The following is an 18,053-nucleotide window of genomic DNA, read 5'->3' on the forward strand; positions in this document are numbered from 1 at the left end:
TTCAAATCCTAGGTTCCAAGTTAAACTGAATGAATTGTCATGCAGTTGTTTACTACTGCTGAATAACATAAGAAAAAGAAAGACCCCAGATAGACGCTCATCTGTAATGCTGCATTTGCTAAGACAACATTTGAGAAGCAGGGGAAAGCAGAAGGCCACACAGCCAGTACTAACTCTATCCCCAAATACTCTTCAAGTCTACAAAATACTAAGACTGAAATTTACATCACTGGGAGATAAGAGAACAGTGAACTCAGACCCTGGGCATTTCTAAGGATATTTATTAGAGTCTATGGTCATGATCTTCCCACTGCTCCACTATTTGCAAGCTATGCCTCAAAATAACTTATTACTAATAGGAAGTCTAATCTACTTGCAGGGAGAAAAAAAAAGTTATGTGTGAAAATAACTACAGGCACAAAACCAAGAGAAAATACTAATTCTGCATAAGATGAAGTTGCATAATGTTTTGACTGCAGGTTAAAGCATAGTAACAGGTATTGACTACCTGAAGTCGGGGATGCTATGCTACAGGCAAAGACCTCAACAGATGCACCTTATCTCCAGAAGATGAAAAATTTTCCATTTCTTATTTCCTATAGTGCAATATATCAACAAAATTCTTTTTGTAACTTGTATATAAAGAAATTATTCATTTCTTTTTTGTTTGTTTATACCAGGCAGGCATCTATTTTCATGGGTGGGTTTGTCTCACATCTGTCTATGACTTCCCACCACCTGATGAATTCTCAAAGCAAGCAAAAGGCAGATGATGTCTGCAAGAAAGTAGTGTATTGCTGTACTATTCCTACAAACAAGTTGGGAAAATAATGTTGTTTTAGATGGCACAAAGAAAAAAAATAATTATCATATGGCCAATGCAGGATCATCTTTTCATATAGAAACTTCAAAATGGGGCTAGGGTGACTGTGCCTCACTCTACTTATCTCTGACATGTCAGAAAAATGTGGTATCGCCTTTTCTACTCCATACTCTGCTGCACAGGATCTGTCCCAGTTTGACAAGAAGCTCTGTAAACCCAATGTCTCTTTCTACATTCTCATGCAACTCTTGATTGTATAAATTCTGAACTCCCTAAGAGCTGCTAAATACAATTCTGATCAGTTGAAAATTTATGCATATGACCGTCATGTGACTGACACAGCACGCAGCAGAAAAACACAATAAAGTCATCCAGATTTGCATTCTGGAAATTGCTCTGAACTTCAGATTTGTTCAAACAATATAGAGCACACCAAGTGACTCTGTGTTGTGTATCTTAGAATATGGTTGGTTGGTTGTTTTTTTTTTCCTCCCAGTACTAGGTCTGATAAATAGCATGTCTAGTATGAGTTTGAAGGACTAGAAGTCAAATTTAATCTTTGACAAAGTTTGACAGTGCCAACTTTAGGTTACATGGGACAGAGCTTAAAACACAGACCCCACCTGGATTAGTGCATTCAGCTCCAGGGCTCCCATCATAAGAAGGGCACGGACCTGTTGGAGCAAGTTCAGAGGAGGGCCACAAAGATGATCAATGTGCTGGAGGACCCTCCTATGAAGACAGGCTTAGGGAGTTCGGGTTGTTCAGCCTGGAGAAGAGAAGGCTTTGGAGAGGCCTTATAGCTGCCTTCCAGTGGGCCTACAGGAAAACTGGAGAGAGACTCTCATCAGGGAGCGTAATGATAAGAAAAGGAGTAATGGCTTTAAACTAAAAGAAGGGAGGTTTAGATTAGATATAAGGAAGAAATTCTTTACTCAGAGGAATAAGGAGGTGGTGAGGCACTGGAACAGGTTGGCCAGACAAGCTGTGGATTCCCCATCCCTGCAAGTGTTCAAGTCCAGGCTGGATGGGACTTTGGGCAACCTGCTCTAGCAGAAGGTGTCCCTGCCCATGGTACAATGGTTGGAACTAGATGATCTTTAAGGTCCCTTCCAATCCAATCCATCCTATGATTCATTGAAAGAAACGATAATGTTGGCCATTACCCTGAGAAAGTGAATCTCTTTGAAGAGAGGATGACATGTGAAGCTAATTGATTCTAATTCTTTTCAAGCATAAAATAAAAACAAAATATGTAAACGTGAAATCGTGTTTCTACTTACAAGACTGCATGTAGCAGATCATTCAAGACATTCAGTGAAAAATATGCCAGCAGTGTTCAGAGACTCTGCCATGAGAAAGCTACATCTTTCCCTATGCCTCATGAATGCTCCCAACATTTCCCCTACATTCAGAAAGGAACAATGAACAGTGAAGCCTAAACTTGCTGTGCGGTCTGAGAGAGGATGGGGAAAGGAAACAAGTAAATACTTGTCCAAAGGGGAAAAACATTAAATAGGTGACGAGAAAAAAAAAAAAGAAAAAACCAACAAGATTTGAATATATGATTTTTTTAAACAATATTTGTAGTTTCTAAAGAAAAGTTTTAATCCATAACTTTTAAGTAGACAGTGCAAGCAAAAAGCTCTGATCTCAGAAACTGCAAGAATAATGTGGAAAAAGCGGTCAAAGAACAAGAGAAATATATATACTTAAAAAAATGCATTAACCTGAGAACCAGAAAAAGTATTTACAGTTATTCTACGGAGCACAGGTTAATTCTACTTAGCATTTAGCCATGAAATGAAGAATTTCCACTGAACAGCAGAAGCAGGAAAGGTTTACCTTTGAAGCACCGGAACCTCAACTGGACCCCTATCACTTGAACAAGGGAATAGTTCTCCCTAGCCCTTTCTAGGTAAGTTATCTCAAACATTACTCATTATTTGCTGCCTATAGTGTGCCATAGGCAACATGTAATTGGAAAATAAATTTTCATCCTATTAAAAAAATAATTTTATAGAGATATGAATTTTCAATCCATAAAAATATATGTAAATCTAAAATGTTAAGGGCTTTTTCACACTGCAGAAAGAGATGTCTTTGTAACTACTGTAGACACATCCATTTAACCTTGTCACAATGCACAATGTTCAATGGAGAGTCAAAGTTATTACTGCATTATTACAATACCGATGGCAAGACCTATATAGAAAAGAACACCAAATGTTGAGTAACTAGTAAAACTGAAGTTGAAAATCCTTGCTGAAATCTATCCAGAGAAATGTGCTATTTTGAGAAATTATGTGAAGCATTTTTCTTTTGGCAAAAAGGTATACCACAAGTTTGGGGTTGGGGGCCTTCCAGAAAAAGTCAGTAAAACATGCAAATTACAGAGCCCATTTATTGTCTCTTTTCCCTTAAGCATCGTGATGCATTCCTTACAAATATCACCACACCAAATCTGATTTCCTTCTCATACATCTACTTGTAAACAAAAAATGGTTTGATACTATAACTAGAAAAAAAATACTATGTTTACGGTTTTCATGTATTTGTAATTTTAGAACCCAGTGTACTAAATTCTTTAGCGATGGGCCCATACCAAACATTTTCTATTAGATGAAGTCTCTTCCAAATAGTATATTACTTTTGTGAGTGGAACCCAGATCTCATTTTCCATATGTAAATATAATGATTGTACTTATCAGAGACCAATCTGACAGGTTGAAAAAAGGTCAAGTTGCTATCTGTAGTTTCTCATTGAGAACTACCACTGCATAAATTCTGAACAATTGAATTACAGTAATAACAGCTCTGTACTTCTACAGCACATTTTATCAGAATGTTAAATAACTACACATTGGTTTTGCTTCATAATATATGGTACTGAGGTTTGAAAAACTCAAACGATACATCCGCCATCAGCTAATCTGTGACAGACCTAAAAAAAAAAATAGATTTTCTCAATACCACTATAAGAAACGGCATCAAGATTAGGGAATTAAAATTAGGTGAATATTCAAATTAAAATATCAGAGACAGTGTATCTTAAATAACCCTCACATCAAATTATCATAGGTAAATAGAGATAGTATCTTGATAGCCTTTGAGGGCTATCTAGTATCCTGGAATCATCCTTAAAATTATTTATTTGTGCGTCACGATTTGTATACTGTCATAAACTTTATTGTTTGAAGTTTGGTATTGTACAAATTTTCCAATTTCGTGTCCTAAAGCTAACAGAAAACTAAACCAATGCTTTCTTTCCTAGTTCTTCTTCCACCTCCTACAACAAATAAGATATTAAGTGAGGTAAGTTCATGAGCTCTAAAAACCATGAGTGTGCTTTACCTGCTATATACAGGCAGTACCAAGAAAATTGGCTTGGTCCCATCACATAAGCAGGCTAGAAAATATTATTTACTACAGATACTGCAGCAAGCAGATGACATAGATAAGCTCAAAAAACTTGTAAATCTTGAGGACTGAATGGGCAGTCCCAACAACAATTAGCACTCCAAAAAATTTGTATTACAGCATACAAAATGATAAAATAGCTTCAGGTGTAACAACAAAGCAGGAAAATATAGGGTATATTTGTTAAAATGTAAATGGCAAAGGACAAAATAGTGCTTTAAAAAAAGTAAATATAAAGTTTATGTAGTAAGTTAATGACAAAGTCTGTGATAAGCTCAGTAATGAGCTTAAACCTATCTAAATTATAAGGGAGGAGAAGAGGACCCCTACCAAGAGTGATGACTCTTCCTTACTCACTTTTCAGCAGGAATGTGTGTTTTGGATTTTTTTTATTCTTTTAAGGCCAGTATTTAAGATCAGGAGCAGTATCAGTCTCATGGAAAAAGGGTGCATTGGAAAAGAAAACATGCACAGGATTGCAAGTGCATTTACAGATGTACATCGAATGGATAAAGGAGAAATACAAAGTAAAGCCTTATATCACTTTTTTCCCCTCTAAAATAAGTCATAACAGTACAAGATGTAGATAAGAAGGAAGAACAAACTTGTAAACAAAGGAAAATGATATGCAAACTGTTAATTATAGAAATGCTTATCTATGTACGCTCACTTATCTGTTAAAATAAGTATTAACACTTGTACATTTCCAAAGAAGCACAGAGGAAAAACAAGCATGTCTATATGATGCTTATCATTACTTTCGAAAAGAAATTGCCACCTGAAGTGTACTGTGGAAAAGTACAATTGATTTCCTCCTTCTGGCAAATAAATGCAAAGAACAGATTTACCACTGTAGTTATATGTCAGTGTTCTGTTATAAACAAAGCTGACAAAGTTCATGAGAGGGCAACAATAAAGCTCTCAGTCTAAAAGTATCATAGAATCATAGAATATCCTGAGTTGGAAGGGACCCATAAGGATCATCAAGTACAACTCCTGGCACCGCACAGGTTTACACAAAAGTTTAGACCATGTGACTAAGCGCACAGTCCAATCACTTCTTAAATTCAGACAGGCTTGGTGCAGTGACTACTTCACTGGGGAGCCTGTTCCAGAGTGTGACCACCCTCTCGGTGAAGAACCTCTTCCTGATGTCCAGCCTAAAGTTCCCCTGCCTCAGCTTAACACCGCTCCTACGGGTCCTATCACTGGTGATTATGGAGAATAGGTCCCCTGCCCCTCCACTCCCCCTCGTGAGGAAGTTGTAGACTGCGATGAGGTCTCCCCTCAGCCTCCTCTTCTCCAGGCTGAATAGGCCCAGTGACCTCAGCCACTAGTACAGGAAGATTAAGTTGTACAGGAAGTACAGGAAGATTAAGTTGTTCTGTTCAGTGATAGGCACATAGGAATAAAATAAAGTCATTTGAAATGCATTCCAAGTGTCCTTATTTTTTTTTTTTTTCCCATCTTTGGTTCTTTCTTCCTTACTGAAAATTTCCAGTGTATGAATTTGTATTGTGGGCAAAAGTGTAAGGAAGTTGTACTGCAAAAATAAATAAGACATTTCCAACAATAATATTGACTGATGTATATTTTCCTGGAACAAAGAAATAAAAAAGCACTCCCCGTGTGTAGGTTTTTCTTGCATTCATGGGAATTCAATATAGCACAACTTGACAGTTCTGTAGGGACTGTTTCATTCCACTATAAAAAACATTTTAGAGACTACTATCTACTTCTTGAGAACGATTAAAACGAACAGTTTCATGACCACTGGATATTTCAAAAAACAATTCAACCAAAGTTGAAATTGCCTGAAAAGGGAGTTATGATCTCATCTGGATGGAGGCAAAGCAAGTCATTAAAAGGAAGACATAATACAAGCCAGATTTCCTGCCTAGCTTCCTCTGACTTCTGTTGGCAGAACTATTTTCCTGTTGTGGTAAAATCTGTGCCTAGAAATTGTTCTGTCCACTATGCTAGTAGCCCGGTCAGGAGAACACAATTAACTGACATGCTAGTACAGTGGGAAAGATCGTATCATCATGTAAGCTCACCTACACGCATCCTCAACAGATCTGTAATTGCAGTGACTCATAGGAAATCTTCCAACTCTGTTTAAAAATCTCACTCCAACAGCAAACAATTTCTCCCAGCATTAAACATTGCTTAAATGTTGCTTAATCACCCTGCTAATCTTTAATATAAAATCTGGTCTTGTCATGATTGAAATACTATACAAAAATGAAATGATCTTAAGTCTGATACGCTACTATATGCTACACAGCAGGGTGCATTGTGAATGTATCTTCCACCTTAACACTAAATTTCCTGACTTCCATCCAGTCAGGAAAGCTTCATTTTATCTTTGTAAAACATTTTGTGAACAGTTATTTTCTATTAAGAATCCTACCTAGCCATATATCGAAACACATTTGTTTCGTTCTCTAATACTCTCTCAAGTAATAATTTTTTACTTACATGAGTACTGACAAGTTTGAGATTACCATGTTGGAACCCATTTTCGTGTGACAGCTGCAGTGCAGATACTTGTCGATATACTGGTGCTGAATACTAAACACTACTACAGACGAGAAACAATTGCCAGCTACGTCACTTATCACTAGAATGAACTGAAAATCCTTCATTGCCTTATCATGTGCTTCGTGCTTCCTGCTGAAATGGTTAGAAATCACTAAGAAATGCTAGAAGGGATAAAATAATTGCAAACCAGTAAGGATTTCAAGGGTTAATGCCAAATACAGTTCCAAAAGTCACTTATGGAACTTATTACTCTTCTTCATTTATAAAATTTTTATGGTGCTCAAGAGGTCTTGATTATTTGTATAAAAACAGACCTGAATACAGTTTAAGAATAAAATGCATGAATGTGGGATACAGGTAGGACAAAGCACACACACTTTTCCCTTTGGATATTCAGTTATATTGCTTGAAATAAATCTCTTAAAACAACTTTCTATAAAAATTAAAGTTTTCAGTTAATAAAAAATACATTTAAGGTTAATAAGCTACATTGTATTTTTGATCATTTGAAATTCATAGAACAGATGCAAAGTAGATACTTCTCTGATGCTAATTAAACAGCATGCCCAATAAGTATTTCCTGTTAAATAAAAGCACCTCTTCCTTTTCCTCTCACTAATGATCATCAGGATTATAGCTATATTAAAAAAAAAAAGTGGAAAAAAGAAAAAAGAACACTTTTTTAAAAGAGCTATGTGTTCAGTATTTTCAAAACCTTCTAATTAAAATACACAAAACACTAAAATTAAGAGGGAGAGGAAAAAGGCTTAAGAGAGCGTTCATAAAATATCTCTAGCTGTTGGCAAAGAGGTGATTTTGTCATTTAATGATGATGAAGTCAAACAACTGTTGCTGAAATGGAAGCAGGTTGATGAAGAAGGCTTTCAAATTGAAGTGAGGGATATCAAAACAGTTTTCTTCTAGTTCTTTTATCTGTACAATTTCTCTCTAAATTTCATTACTTTCAGTACTAGATGTCCCTTTCAACAGTTGGTCAAGTGTTGATCAGAAATGCGATATATTGCTTTAATATGCTTGTCCCCCGTTGTACATTGAATTGTTTGTTCATACAGACAACAAGTTCTAAGCAGTTCACAAAATATCGGAGGACCAGTAATTAATATTGATGTGAACTTTAAGAGGAAATTAGCTTAATTTGAAGAAAACTTTTCTGGTACTTGATCTGATTTGTGCAAGGTCTGATACAAGCACTCAGTTAACTTAAAACAGAATGTGTGTTAAAAACTGTTAGCACATACTGAATATTTACATTATTTGAACACAAAGTACATTGTTTAACAGCACATTAAAAAATGGAATATGGTATCTCTTAAGCAAGAATCAGTTCTAAAAAGCACAGTATAAAACAACTTTAACAGTTTTCATAAAACAAAAAAAAGATACACACCATGACAATTTGTGGACATAATGAACTGGATTTTTTTTTCAGTTAAAAGAGAAACAAATTAGTGTAATTAAAATAGTGCTAAAAGCACAGTTTATGCTTTTAAAAACTATATGTTAATTAAAACTAGTTCTGTTTGAAATGCCTTAAAGTGACTTAATTTTACTTCATTCTCCACCAAAAAAATTTCATTTAAGATTTATTACTTATACTATTTAAACAATGCCCCTATGTTACTGTCCACAAACACATTTGAAAATTCCTGAGATAAACAAGTAAATAAAAAGTCTGTTTGCCATTGCCAGTCTGTTTGCCAGTATTGCCATACTAATTAAGTATGGTTTTAGTGGTAATTCCATTGTAATTTATAAACGATCCAGGAAGTAAATACTTGTGTGCATATATACATAAATATACATATACCAAGACTTACTCTATCCACAGACATACCAGTATGTATCCTTACTATTTATTAATCAAATTTAAAAAACAAACAAACAAACAAACTAGTCTACAAGATATTTTGCTTTCATCCGAGATATTAAGGACAACAAAACAAATTAAAGAAGAAAAAAGATTCAATTTACCAAATTCTAATAAGAGTTAGATATCTATGGTTATGGGTGTACATATGTGAATGAACGAATAAATCCTTAACCCACCATATCTTTTTCTCCAGTTTGCAAGCTGTCACCCGTGAAAAGTATGGTGTAGATGGTAGGATGATACTGTACCTGATTGGCTCTGGAGGTGGTCATGGGATCAGATGGAGAGGACTTGGTGGTAGTTGGGGAAGATGGCAATGTCTGGGAACAAAGCAGTTCAGGAGCAAATCAACCTTTACAAGCCTTAGACTGAACAGTTAAAAAATAAATAAACCAACAAAAGTAACATAACTACAAAATTAAAATAAATAAAAAATGCCTAAGACAAAATCTTTCTCCTACTCATTGGAACTTAATGGAATTTAAAGTCAATTGGATAAATAATGCATGTAAATATGCATGCTTATGCATGTAAAAACAAATTCATGACTTGAAATCAAGATGGTGAACTCACATAAAAAATATGCTGACCACATGAGGAATATATTCTTTCCTCTCTCCTTCTATTGGGGAAAATGAAGACTATAGTAAACACAAATTCCAGCAAGTTCAATGAGCACGCTAGAAACAGTTATCAGTCTACAAGCAAACAGGGCCAATGTTTGAAAGAAACTAGCGAAATTTACTTTTGCACTTTATAATGCACCATTCTATAGCACGGACTATAGCCAGCAAACTGTGTTCCATACCTTAAAGCCATTATATGAACCTAAGGAGCTTTCAGCAATTTACTAACTGCTAAAATATTATTTTTTTTTAATTGAGGCATGTGAAAAAATGTAAACATCAATCTCATGATGGATGAACATGCAACTAATACCTTCACAACAAATTGCTACAATATATTTATTATTAGTGTTAACGATCCGTTAATTGAGCAAAGGTTAATAATGTATCATCAGCCTGTGTTCAAAATAAACACAAAAAAGAATTAAGAGTCACATTTATTGATAATGTTTTCTAAATAATATACATACTTAACATTAAATCTTGAACACATCAAAAAAGCACTGCTCTGTTTAAAACTTTTATATATACATCTCTTTTTAAAGTATTAGAAGCTGACAAAATAATTCTTTTCTTTTCATAAACGTAGTGAAAATGTCAAATTCCCATTTCCCAAACATAACATACAATACTTATTCAAAGCATGTAGTTTTGACATTTTTGTAATATATTAATAATAAAAAGTATCCAAAATTACACTACTTTTACTTTAAGAAATAAAACGTAGAAATGCTATACAATGTGATGTTTCATATGAACAAATAATTACTAACCCAAACTGTTTAGAAATAAAAGAAGCAAAATTTCACATTTTCAGCAGTTCTGTTACTTACAATCATTGACAGTCCCTCATAAAAAAGGTATACACAATTTTGCACTAGAACTCTTAATGCATATGAAAAGTTGGGACACTGTGAATGCATAAAGTTATGTGTATTAGCTTGTACATATGCACACACAAATATTTGATCTGTATGTTAAGCCATATGAAGAACCATATTTTCGTAGTTGGTACATAATCAAGCAGCCAAAACAGAAAAAAAAATCTGACGAAACAGATCCTTACTTTTTGTTGCCAGCTTGCAGCTCACAATATAAGACAATAAAAAATAAAAATAAAATAAATACAGCTTAGGTATCAAGTGAGACACTTTCAAGAGGCTTAAGTAAAAAATACTACCATGTAGGGCACTACAAACAAAATATGCAGCTTGGCAAAATGTTGGTCAGTAGATTGTATATACTGGGAAAATCAAGACAATTGTAAATGATTCTCCCATGTCTTCTTGTACAGAGCATGGGTCAATTTGCAAATTGTATTTGATATAATAATTGTTTAATTATTATTAAGCATCAGATTCAATGATAGTACAGCACTAGCAATATTCAATCATAGAAATATAATTCTGATTTTGATGGGGTCACGCAGGATATCTTTTATCCAGATCTGAAACTGAAATGAACTGATTTTCATCGTTTAAGCTTAAACTAATGGGGGTGAGGATGGATAAGAGGAAAAAATGTACTTTGACTAAAATATGTCAGACATCTGACGGTTTGTGTGATCACCACCTATTTATTGCTGGTGATGCATACAGTATTGTATATTGTTGTGGTATACTATGCTAATTAAAGGAAAAAAACGGGATGATCAAATGAACTTTCCTCACCGGTGCTACTAAATGTTATTACTGGAATTATGTGAAAATATGTAGAACATTTCAACACTGAATAATGACCTAATCACTGATAACACAAGTACTATAAGAAATTGGAAGCATCTCCATTTTCACTTAATATCAATCTTCCTAAAGCACAAAAAAGTATGGCTGCAATGAAAAAGGAGTGCCAATACTCATTTCAGGTGACTGTTGAACTATAACATCCATTAAGTAGAAGTTTTTCACTATTTCGTTTTAACAAAAGCTTGTCGAAAATATAATGGAAAAAAAAAAAAGATAAAAACATTGAAAAGTGAAACAGCTGTATTAACGAACAAGACTCAGGTATGGGCATACACATTTTTTTTTCCAAATATACATACCAGTGACAAAATACTGAAAATAGTAATACCAATTATTATCGTTATTTTCTATACTGGGGTATGTGATAAACTGTGTTCAATGCTTAATCTCTGTTTGCTGACTTTACTAATTATATATATATATATATATTTATATTCTGAAATATACGCACATATATAAGGACTGATAGCATTTCATCCTTTTTTTCAAGCTTCTATATAATTTTGGAGACACATTAAATACCAGTAACCTATTTATTTCTTCAATATTAAAGTAACAAAATGTATTTTCTCAAAAACAAACACAGGCATTTGGATTTTGATTTGAATTTCCATTGGTTAATACATAATTTATTGATCCATCCTGAATTGCTTTGCAAGAACATTTAGGCAGATTAGTTCTTAAAAAAAAAAAAAAAGGCAGAGCTCAATAATCCTGATTTATTAAGCAATGTAGAATATATATTTTTTAATTTTGGCAACCATTTTTGCATTAGGCAAGGACTTGAATTTAGTAATTATTAGGCTTCTGGGAATGAGATGTATAAGGTGATTAGAAATCATAAGATGAATTCACATTACAGAGTTTCAATTTTTGAGACTGAAACATTTATACTGTAATTGAAGCTCTCCTGAAATTACATCTTGACTAGCTGTCAGGTTAGTCATAATTCCCACTATATACCACTTTTACAACTCATGTCTTTTTTTTCTTATTGTTTTTTGTTGTTGTTGTTGTTTTGTTTTAAACTTCATCATGAACCCAATGTGAAATTGGCCTTCTCTGTTTTCTCAAATATTATTTTCCTTCCTATAAGTTATGAGCAAATGAATGTAAGACAATAATTACTGGTATGATAGTGTTTTATGTTTGGTTGGGGTTTGTTCCCCCCTCCTCATCTTTAGCCTCTAGAGTAGATATTTGAGAAAACAGATTTTAAGTAATAAAAAAGGAGCTTATTGTTCAAAATAAATTTGAGTCATATTTGAGTTACAGTATTTTTTTAAGTCCAAGAATATACTTCCTTGTGTTGTTTACAAGTACAACTGTGAGAGACAGCTCTCAGGCTGCACAACATACTAAAGGGTGCAGAAAGATGGCCAAAGCATGACACTTACATGCTTCTTATTTTCAAGTGGCAGAATGAAGATACAGCTGTACCACAGCAGTGCAGAATACATACTCCATCTGCAAAGTGTTCCAAAAGGTCTTCTGAGACCTCTTTCCTATGACTTTGTGAATTGCCTAACTAAGAGTAATGTATAAATGACAGAAGTTACATCCTTATATATATATATATATACATGTAATAAACACACACAAAAAATACTTACAACCTAGATGATAAATATTATACTGAGACAATCAATTTAATTCTCAGCATCAAATAGTATATATAATACATAGAAGGGTAGAAAGTAAAGGGATAAAATGAAGTACCATTTAGAAACAGGGTTAGAGACATGAAAGCATATGAGGAAGAAACATTTAAATGTGAAAATGTAACTGCATTTACTGCTTACCACTTTCTAGTTTCCCACTACAGGGCTTCCAAACAAAGGAAATCTTAGTGATAACATTACCCGTATTATATTATTAATACTAAGCTAAGAGTTTTGGACTTGCATATTGATATTCATGTTTTTAAATGACAATTTAATTTGATGACAATGCTAATTTGCTTAAGCCTATATTTTAATACACTTTAAGAAAAGATGGTATCTTTTTTGAATACTATTAAATAGTTGAATACCTACTGCAGCTAAAATAAGAAACAGAGAGCTCTCCAAGTTCCAGTTATGTTGAACAACATAAGAGACTGACTTACTAACCTTCCTGTAGCACCAGATGTAAACCTTACTAAACAGACCATTTGCTTTGCTAAACGTATCAAATCTTATTTTTCATCTGCTATGAACTCTTTTAACCTACTACTCTGGCAAATGATTTTCATCTTAGCAATGACTGTATAAACACAGTCATCATAAAGAACAAATAAAATACATTCTGATTGATATTTCATGCTCTTTGCATTTGGTTTTGCTTTTGTGTAAAAGAATACCTAGGGCACAGGGCAAGGCAAAAAGAAAGTTAGCATATGCAAATGGAAGCTTGTTTATAGGTATTTATAGAGATAATTTATTTGTGTTTATAAACTCTTGGGGACTTGTCTTTGAAACAGGAAACAAGCTGTAGTAAGTATGATGCAAAAGAAGGATTATCTTATGTTTTGCCTTGGTACAGTAAGGGGTAAGGAGCATAAAGCAAAACAGGTGCCATTTGGATCATCAGAGCAACTCTGGACGGAGTGAGTGATTTACGATGAAGATTACAATAAAACGGACAAAGAAAACCAGGGCCTTCTTTCCTCAAAACTTGTCACAATAACACAGAACTACTGCAAAATATGGTGGTGTTAGGTAGAAATACCAGAAAACTCAAGTAAGTAACCAGACGTAGGTAACAAAATAAAGATATGGATCACAAAACCGTGAAGGAAAGAAAACATCACCTTTTGATTCTGGGCTACTTTGGGATTTGGAAAAATACCATCAAAACTTCAACACCTTAGAAGGCCCAAGATAATTTCAGAATTTTCTTAAGAATTAGAACACTTCTGAAAATTTCTGCAATGCTGAATGCTACTGTTCATTCCCCCAATGCAATCCTTTATTCTCACTCCACTTTTGAAGTACATACAATTAAGAGTTAATCATCAGCTACAAAGTGTTAATTGAATTTATAAAGCACATTTTTATATACATATGGAGATTATATTCAGCACTGGTGAAATGAAACAATAGGAAAATATGATCTGGCACCAGAAGTAAGTCAAGGGCACGTGAGGGAAAGAATAACAGTTTTATTTTTATGTAATGCTAACCTTTTACTGTGGGACCTAATTTAAGGTACTGTCTTTCTAGTATGGTATAGCAAAGTTTATTCTTTTTTTGTTGTTGTTGTTGTTCTAATGACCTGTAAACGCAATATTATTATTCATTGCGGAATGGTAACCAGTGCCATTTTTCACTAGTATTCAAACCTGAGAAAATTTTATGAGAAATTGACTAGATGTGATCTACAAAACAGCTTATATTTATTATCTTCCTCAAATGAAAAAATGCGGAGATATTTTCTCTTATTCTGCAGGTTAGTAAGGCTGCTCTAAATTATAGATCTTTGCCTTAAGTGAGTGTTAAAGAAAAAAGAAAAATTCTCTAGGAGGGAGATGCATTTTAAGAATCCTCCTAAGGAGGACTAGAGACATTTTCCAAGTCTCTAGTCTGAAGAACTCATATCCCACATTTAAAATAAAAATCCTCTATTTAAGCCATCAGTTTCTGGTCTGTATTCTTAAAGTCAGATTCTGATTAAACACTTAAAAGTCAAACCTCTTATTTAAATCGGATGAGTGTTCCAATATAAGGTTGTGATTGATGACAGCCAACATAGCTTCACTAAAGGCAGATCATGCCTGACAAGTCTGGTGGCCTTCTACAACAGAGCTACAGCATTGGCGGTTGGAGGGGAGCAACTGACATCATCTACCTGGACTTGTGCAAAGCATTTTATACTGTTCCCACATGATATCCTTGTCTCTAAATTGGAGAGACCTGGATTGGACAGATGCACCACTCACTGGATAAGGAACTGGCTGGATGGTTGAACTCAAAGTGTTGCAGTCAATGGCTCAATGTCCAAGTGGAGATCGGTGATAAGTGGCATTTCTCAGGAATCATTATTAGGACTGGTGCTGTTTAACATCTTTGTCAGCAACATGGACAGTGGGATTGAGTGCACCCCAAGCAGGTTTACTGATGACACCAAGCTGTGTGGTGCTGTCAACACACTGGATGTATGCCGTCCAGAGGGATCTGCACAGGCTTGAGAGATGGGCCTGTGCAAACATCATGAAGTTCAACATGGCCAAGTGCAAGGTTCTGCGCCTGGGTCGGTGCAAACCCAGGCACAAATACAGGCAGGGCAGCGAATGGATTGAGAGCAGCCCCGAGGAGAAGGGCTTGGGGGGTGCTGGTAGATGAAGAAGCTCAATATGAGCCAGCAATGTGTACTTGCAGCCCAGAAAGCCAACTGTATCCTGAGCTGCATCAGAAGAAGCATGGCCAGCAGGTCAAGGGAGGTGATTTTTCCCCTCTACCCTGTTCTTGTGAGACCTCACCTGAAGTGCTGCGTTCAGCTCTGAGGCACCCAGCACAAGAAGGACATGGACCTATCAGAGCAAATCCAGAGGAAGACCATGAGAATGATCAAGGGGCTGGAGCACCTCTCCTATGAAGACAGGCTGAGAAAATTGGGATTGTTCAGCCTGAAGAAGAGAAGGCTCCAGGGAAAGCAGCCTTCCAGTACCTAAAGGGGGCCTACAGGAAAGCTGGAGAGGGACTTTTTTCTCAGGGAGTGTAGTAATAGGACAAGGAGCAATGGCTTTAAACTAAAAGAGGGTAGATTTAAATTAGATATAAGGAAGAAATTCTTCACTATGAGGGTAGTGAGCCACTGGAATAGGCTGCCCAGAGAAGCTGTGGCTGCCCCATCTCTGGAAGTGTTCAAGGCCAGACTGGATGGGGCTTTGAGCAATCTGCTCTGTTGGGAGGTGTCCCTACCCATGGCAGGGATGTTGGAACTGGGTGGTCCTTAAGGGTCCTTTCAACAAAACCATTCTATGATTCTATAAAATTTTCTTGTTGACCAGCATTTCTGAAGTAAAAGTAGTTCATTTCACCAGAAGAAAATAAAATTACTGAGTTCAGACACATAGTTTTGCACATTTTTAATACAAGCTCTGGGACTGTGATTAATGAATAGAACAGAATTTGAAGACTCACAAGAAGTTACTTCTCTATTGAAAAAGCTGAAATAAAAAATATTAATTGGAAGTTCTATATGTGAAACGTTTATTCCAGACTTTCAAGGAAGAAATTTCAAAACCTTTGTTCATGCTGAGATAGCTAAGGATTTCATAGAATTGAAAAATGATTCAGGCTGGAAGAGATCTCAGAAGGCCAACCAGTGGAATCTCCTGCTTAAAGCAGAGTTCACTGAAGATCACCAATCCAAATATAAAATGAGCATTGTATATAATGCTCAGTTCTGAAATGGCCACCTACAGATACATGTGCTTCCTGGACAGGCTGCTAAATACCTTCTACCTATGTAACAACCAGAAAGCTGGAAGGAAAATTCAGTCAGCATATGAAGAAGCTGCAATATTTTCTGAAGGTTATGTGATAAGACCACATTATACACTTTTTTCCACTGTTCACAGTAGCTATTTGTTTAGATGTGAATTTTAAAGCTCTGTGTGCTAATTATGAAGCTAAGACATACCAGCCTCCTGATCACTTTACGAAAACTGTATTCTGTTCCCCCAGGTTATAATACTCTGAAAAAGTTGGTGCAACAAGTAACAAAGAGAAAAAGCAAGTTAGATCCTCACAGCAGTTTCTTGGAGTTTACATAAAAGTGCACAGTTGGTTGTTGTTGAATGATACCTAGAAACAGTAGATAGCTGACAGTTACGAAGAGGTTGCCTATATTATGTAAAAGATAAAGAGATAAAAGATGCAAGCAGTAATCAGTTAAATACTCATCAGACCTGCCTGGAGGACAGACCTACCTGGTATCTACTTGTAAGTCTACAGGATCAAGAGATCAGGAAAAATGCTCTGGAGAAAGCTCAAAATGAACCAGACAGACTTGTGAATCTTCCAAAGCTGAAAGATAGAGAGACCGGAATGTTCGGATAGCGACTTCATTATTAAAAATAAAAGGTAGGCCAGACTTAACCTCTTTATATACCTGAAGACAAAGTTCTGAAAATTGAGCAAGTCAGCAAACAGCTTACCTACTAACTTTGTTAATTGAAACTGCAGCCAGATATGTCCTTTCTTAGCCTGCTTCCTGAGCGGAGTATCAGTAGAGAAGCCCACAACAAAGAGAAATGAGAGCTGCATGCTCATAGACTTGGGTGGCATTGTAATGCCTCAACTACAGGCACCTTCATTCATGGGGAGACAACTGCCTTTATTTTTTGGTAGAGATAGCTAGAAAATCAACAGAAATCTATCCAGGATTCCTAATGAAGGCAAAAATGATTATTTCAGATCTACTCTCAACCTCAAATGCTAAAGATTAGTTAAAAAATATTTGGAGTGACAAAGGTTTGGGGTATTATGCTAAGACAGTAAAAATTATATAAAAGCTTGGTAAAAGAAGAAAATGTAATTCATAAGGCTTGTTTTTCACAAGTCCGTAATGGCTTGTATTATTAGAATGATCAGGGTAACAAAGTCATGACCTGTCTGCTATGAAAAAATAACAACACCAGAAAAAAATAACAACCAGATCATGATTACCTGTTACAAAATATTATCCTTTTAATTTCTTAAATAGAGGTAATTTATAAGAGGTAATTAGAGGTATAAGAGGTATTAGAGGTAGTTTTTAAGACACAGGACATTCACTGTAAACTCTAAGAGCTAAGCTAACAATTTCACATCATGCTGAAAATAATGGAATTTAGACTTATAGAGTCAATATTTATATATCAGGAAAATATCACAAATAGATGCCACTTCATTATAATAGAAATTAAACAATTCATTGTAGTTAAAACTGTAAAAGCATATGCACATGCATATCTCCAAATATCTGCAGTCATACTATTATGCACATGTCTGGGTACAGGTAATATGTTTAAATTATAA

The 18,053-nt window shown here is 35.1% G+C and overlaps 1 protein-coding gene across 8 annotated transcripts in view; it reads right to left on the bottom strand.

Annotated features, from left to right (window-relative positions):
* The window catches only part of NOVA1 (NOVA alternative splicing regulator 1), a 151,341-nt gene that overhangs the window by 17,924 nt on the left and 115,364 nt on the right, over positions 1-18,053 (bottom strand). For 7 of the 8 annotated variants that reach the window (XM_040560586.1, XM_040560592.1, XM_040560593.1 and 4 more), the window contains one exon: positions 8,927-8,998. The exons of the other annotated variant lie outside the window; for it this stretch is intronic. In XM_040560586.1, the coding sequence (XP_040416520.1) occupies positions 8,927-8,998 (72 nt within the window). The remainder of the gene's footprint in view (positions 1-8,926; positions 8,999-18,053) is intronic. 8 annotated transcript variants of the gene reach the window in all.

This window comes from Cygnus olor, chromosome 5, assembly GCF_009769625.2.
Source record: "Cygnus olor isolate bCygOlo1 chromosome 5, bCygOlo1.pri.v2, whole genome shotgun sequence".
Taxonomy (NCBI): domain Eukaryota; kingdom Metazoa; phylum Chordata; class Aves; order Anseriformes; family Anatidae; genus Cygnus; species Cygnus olor.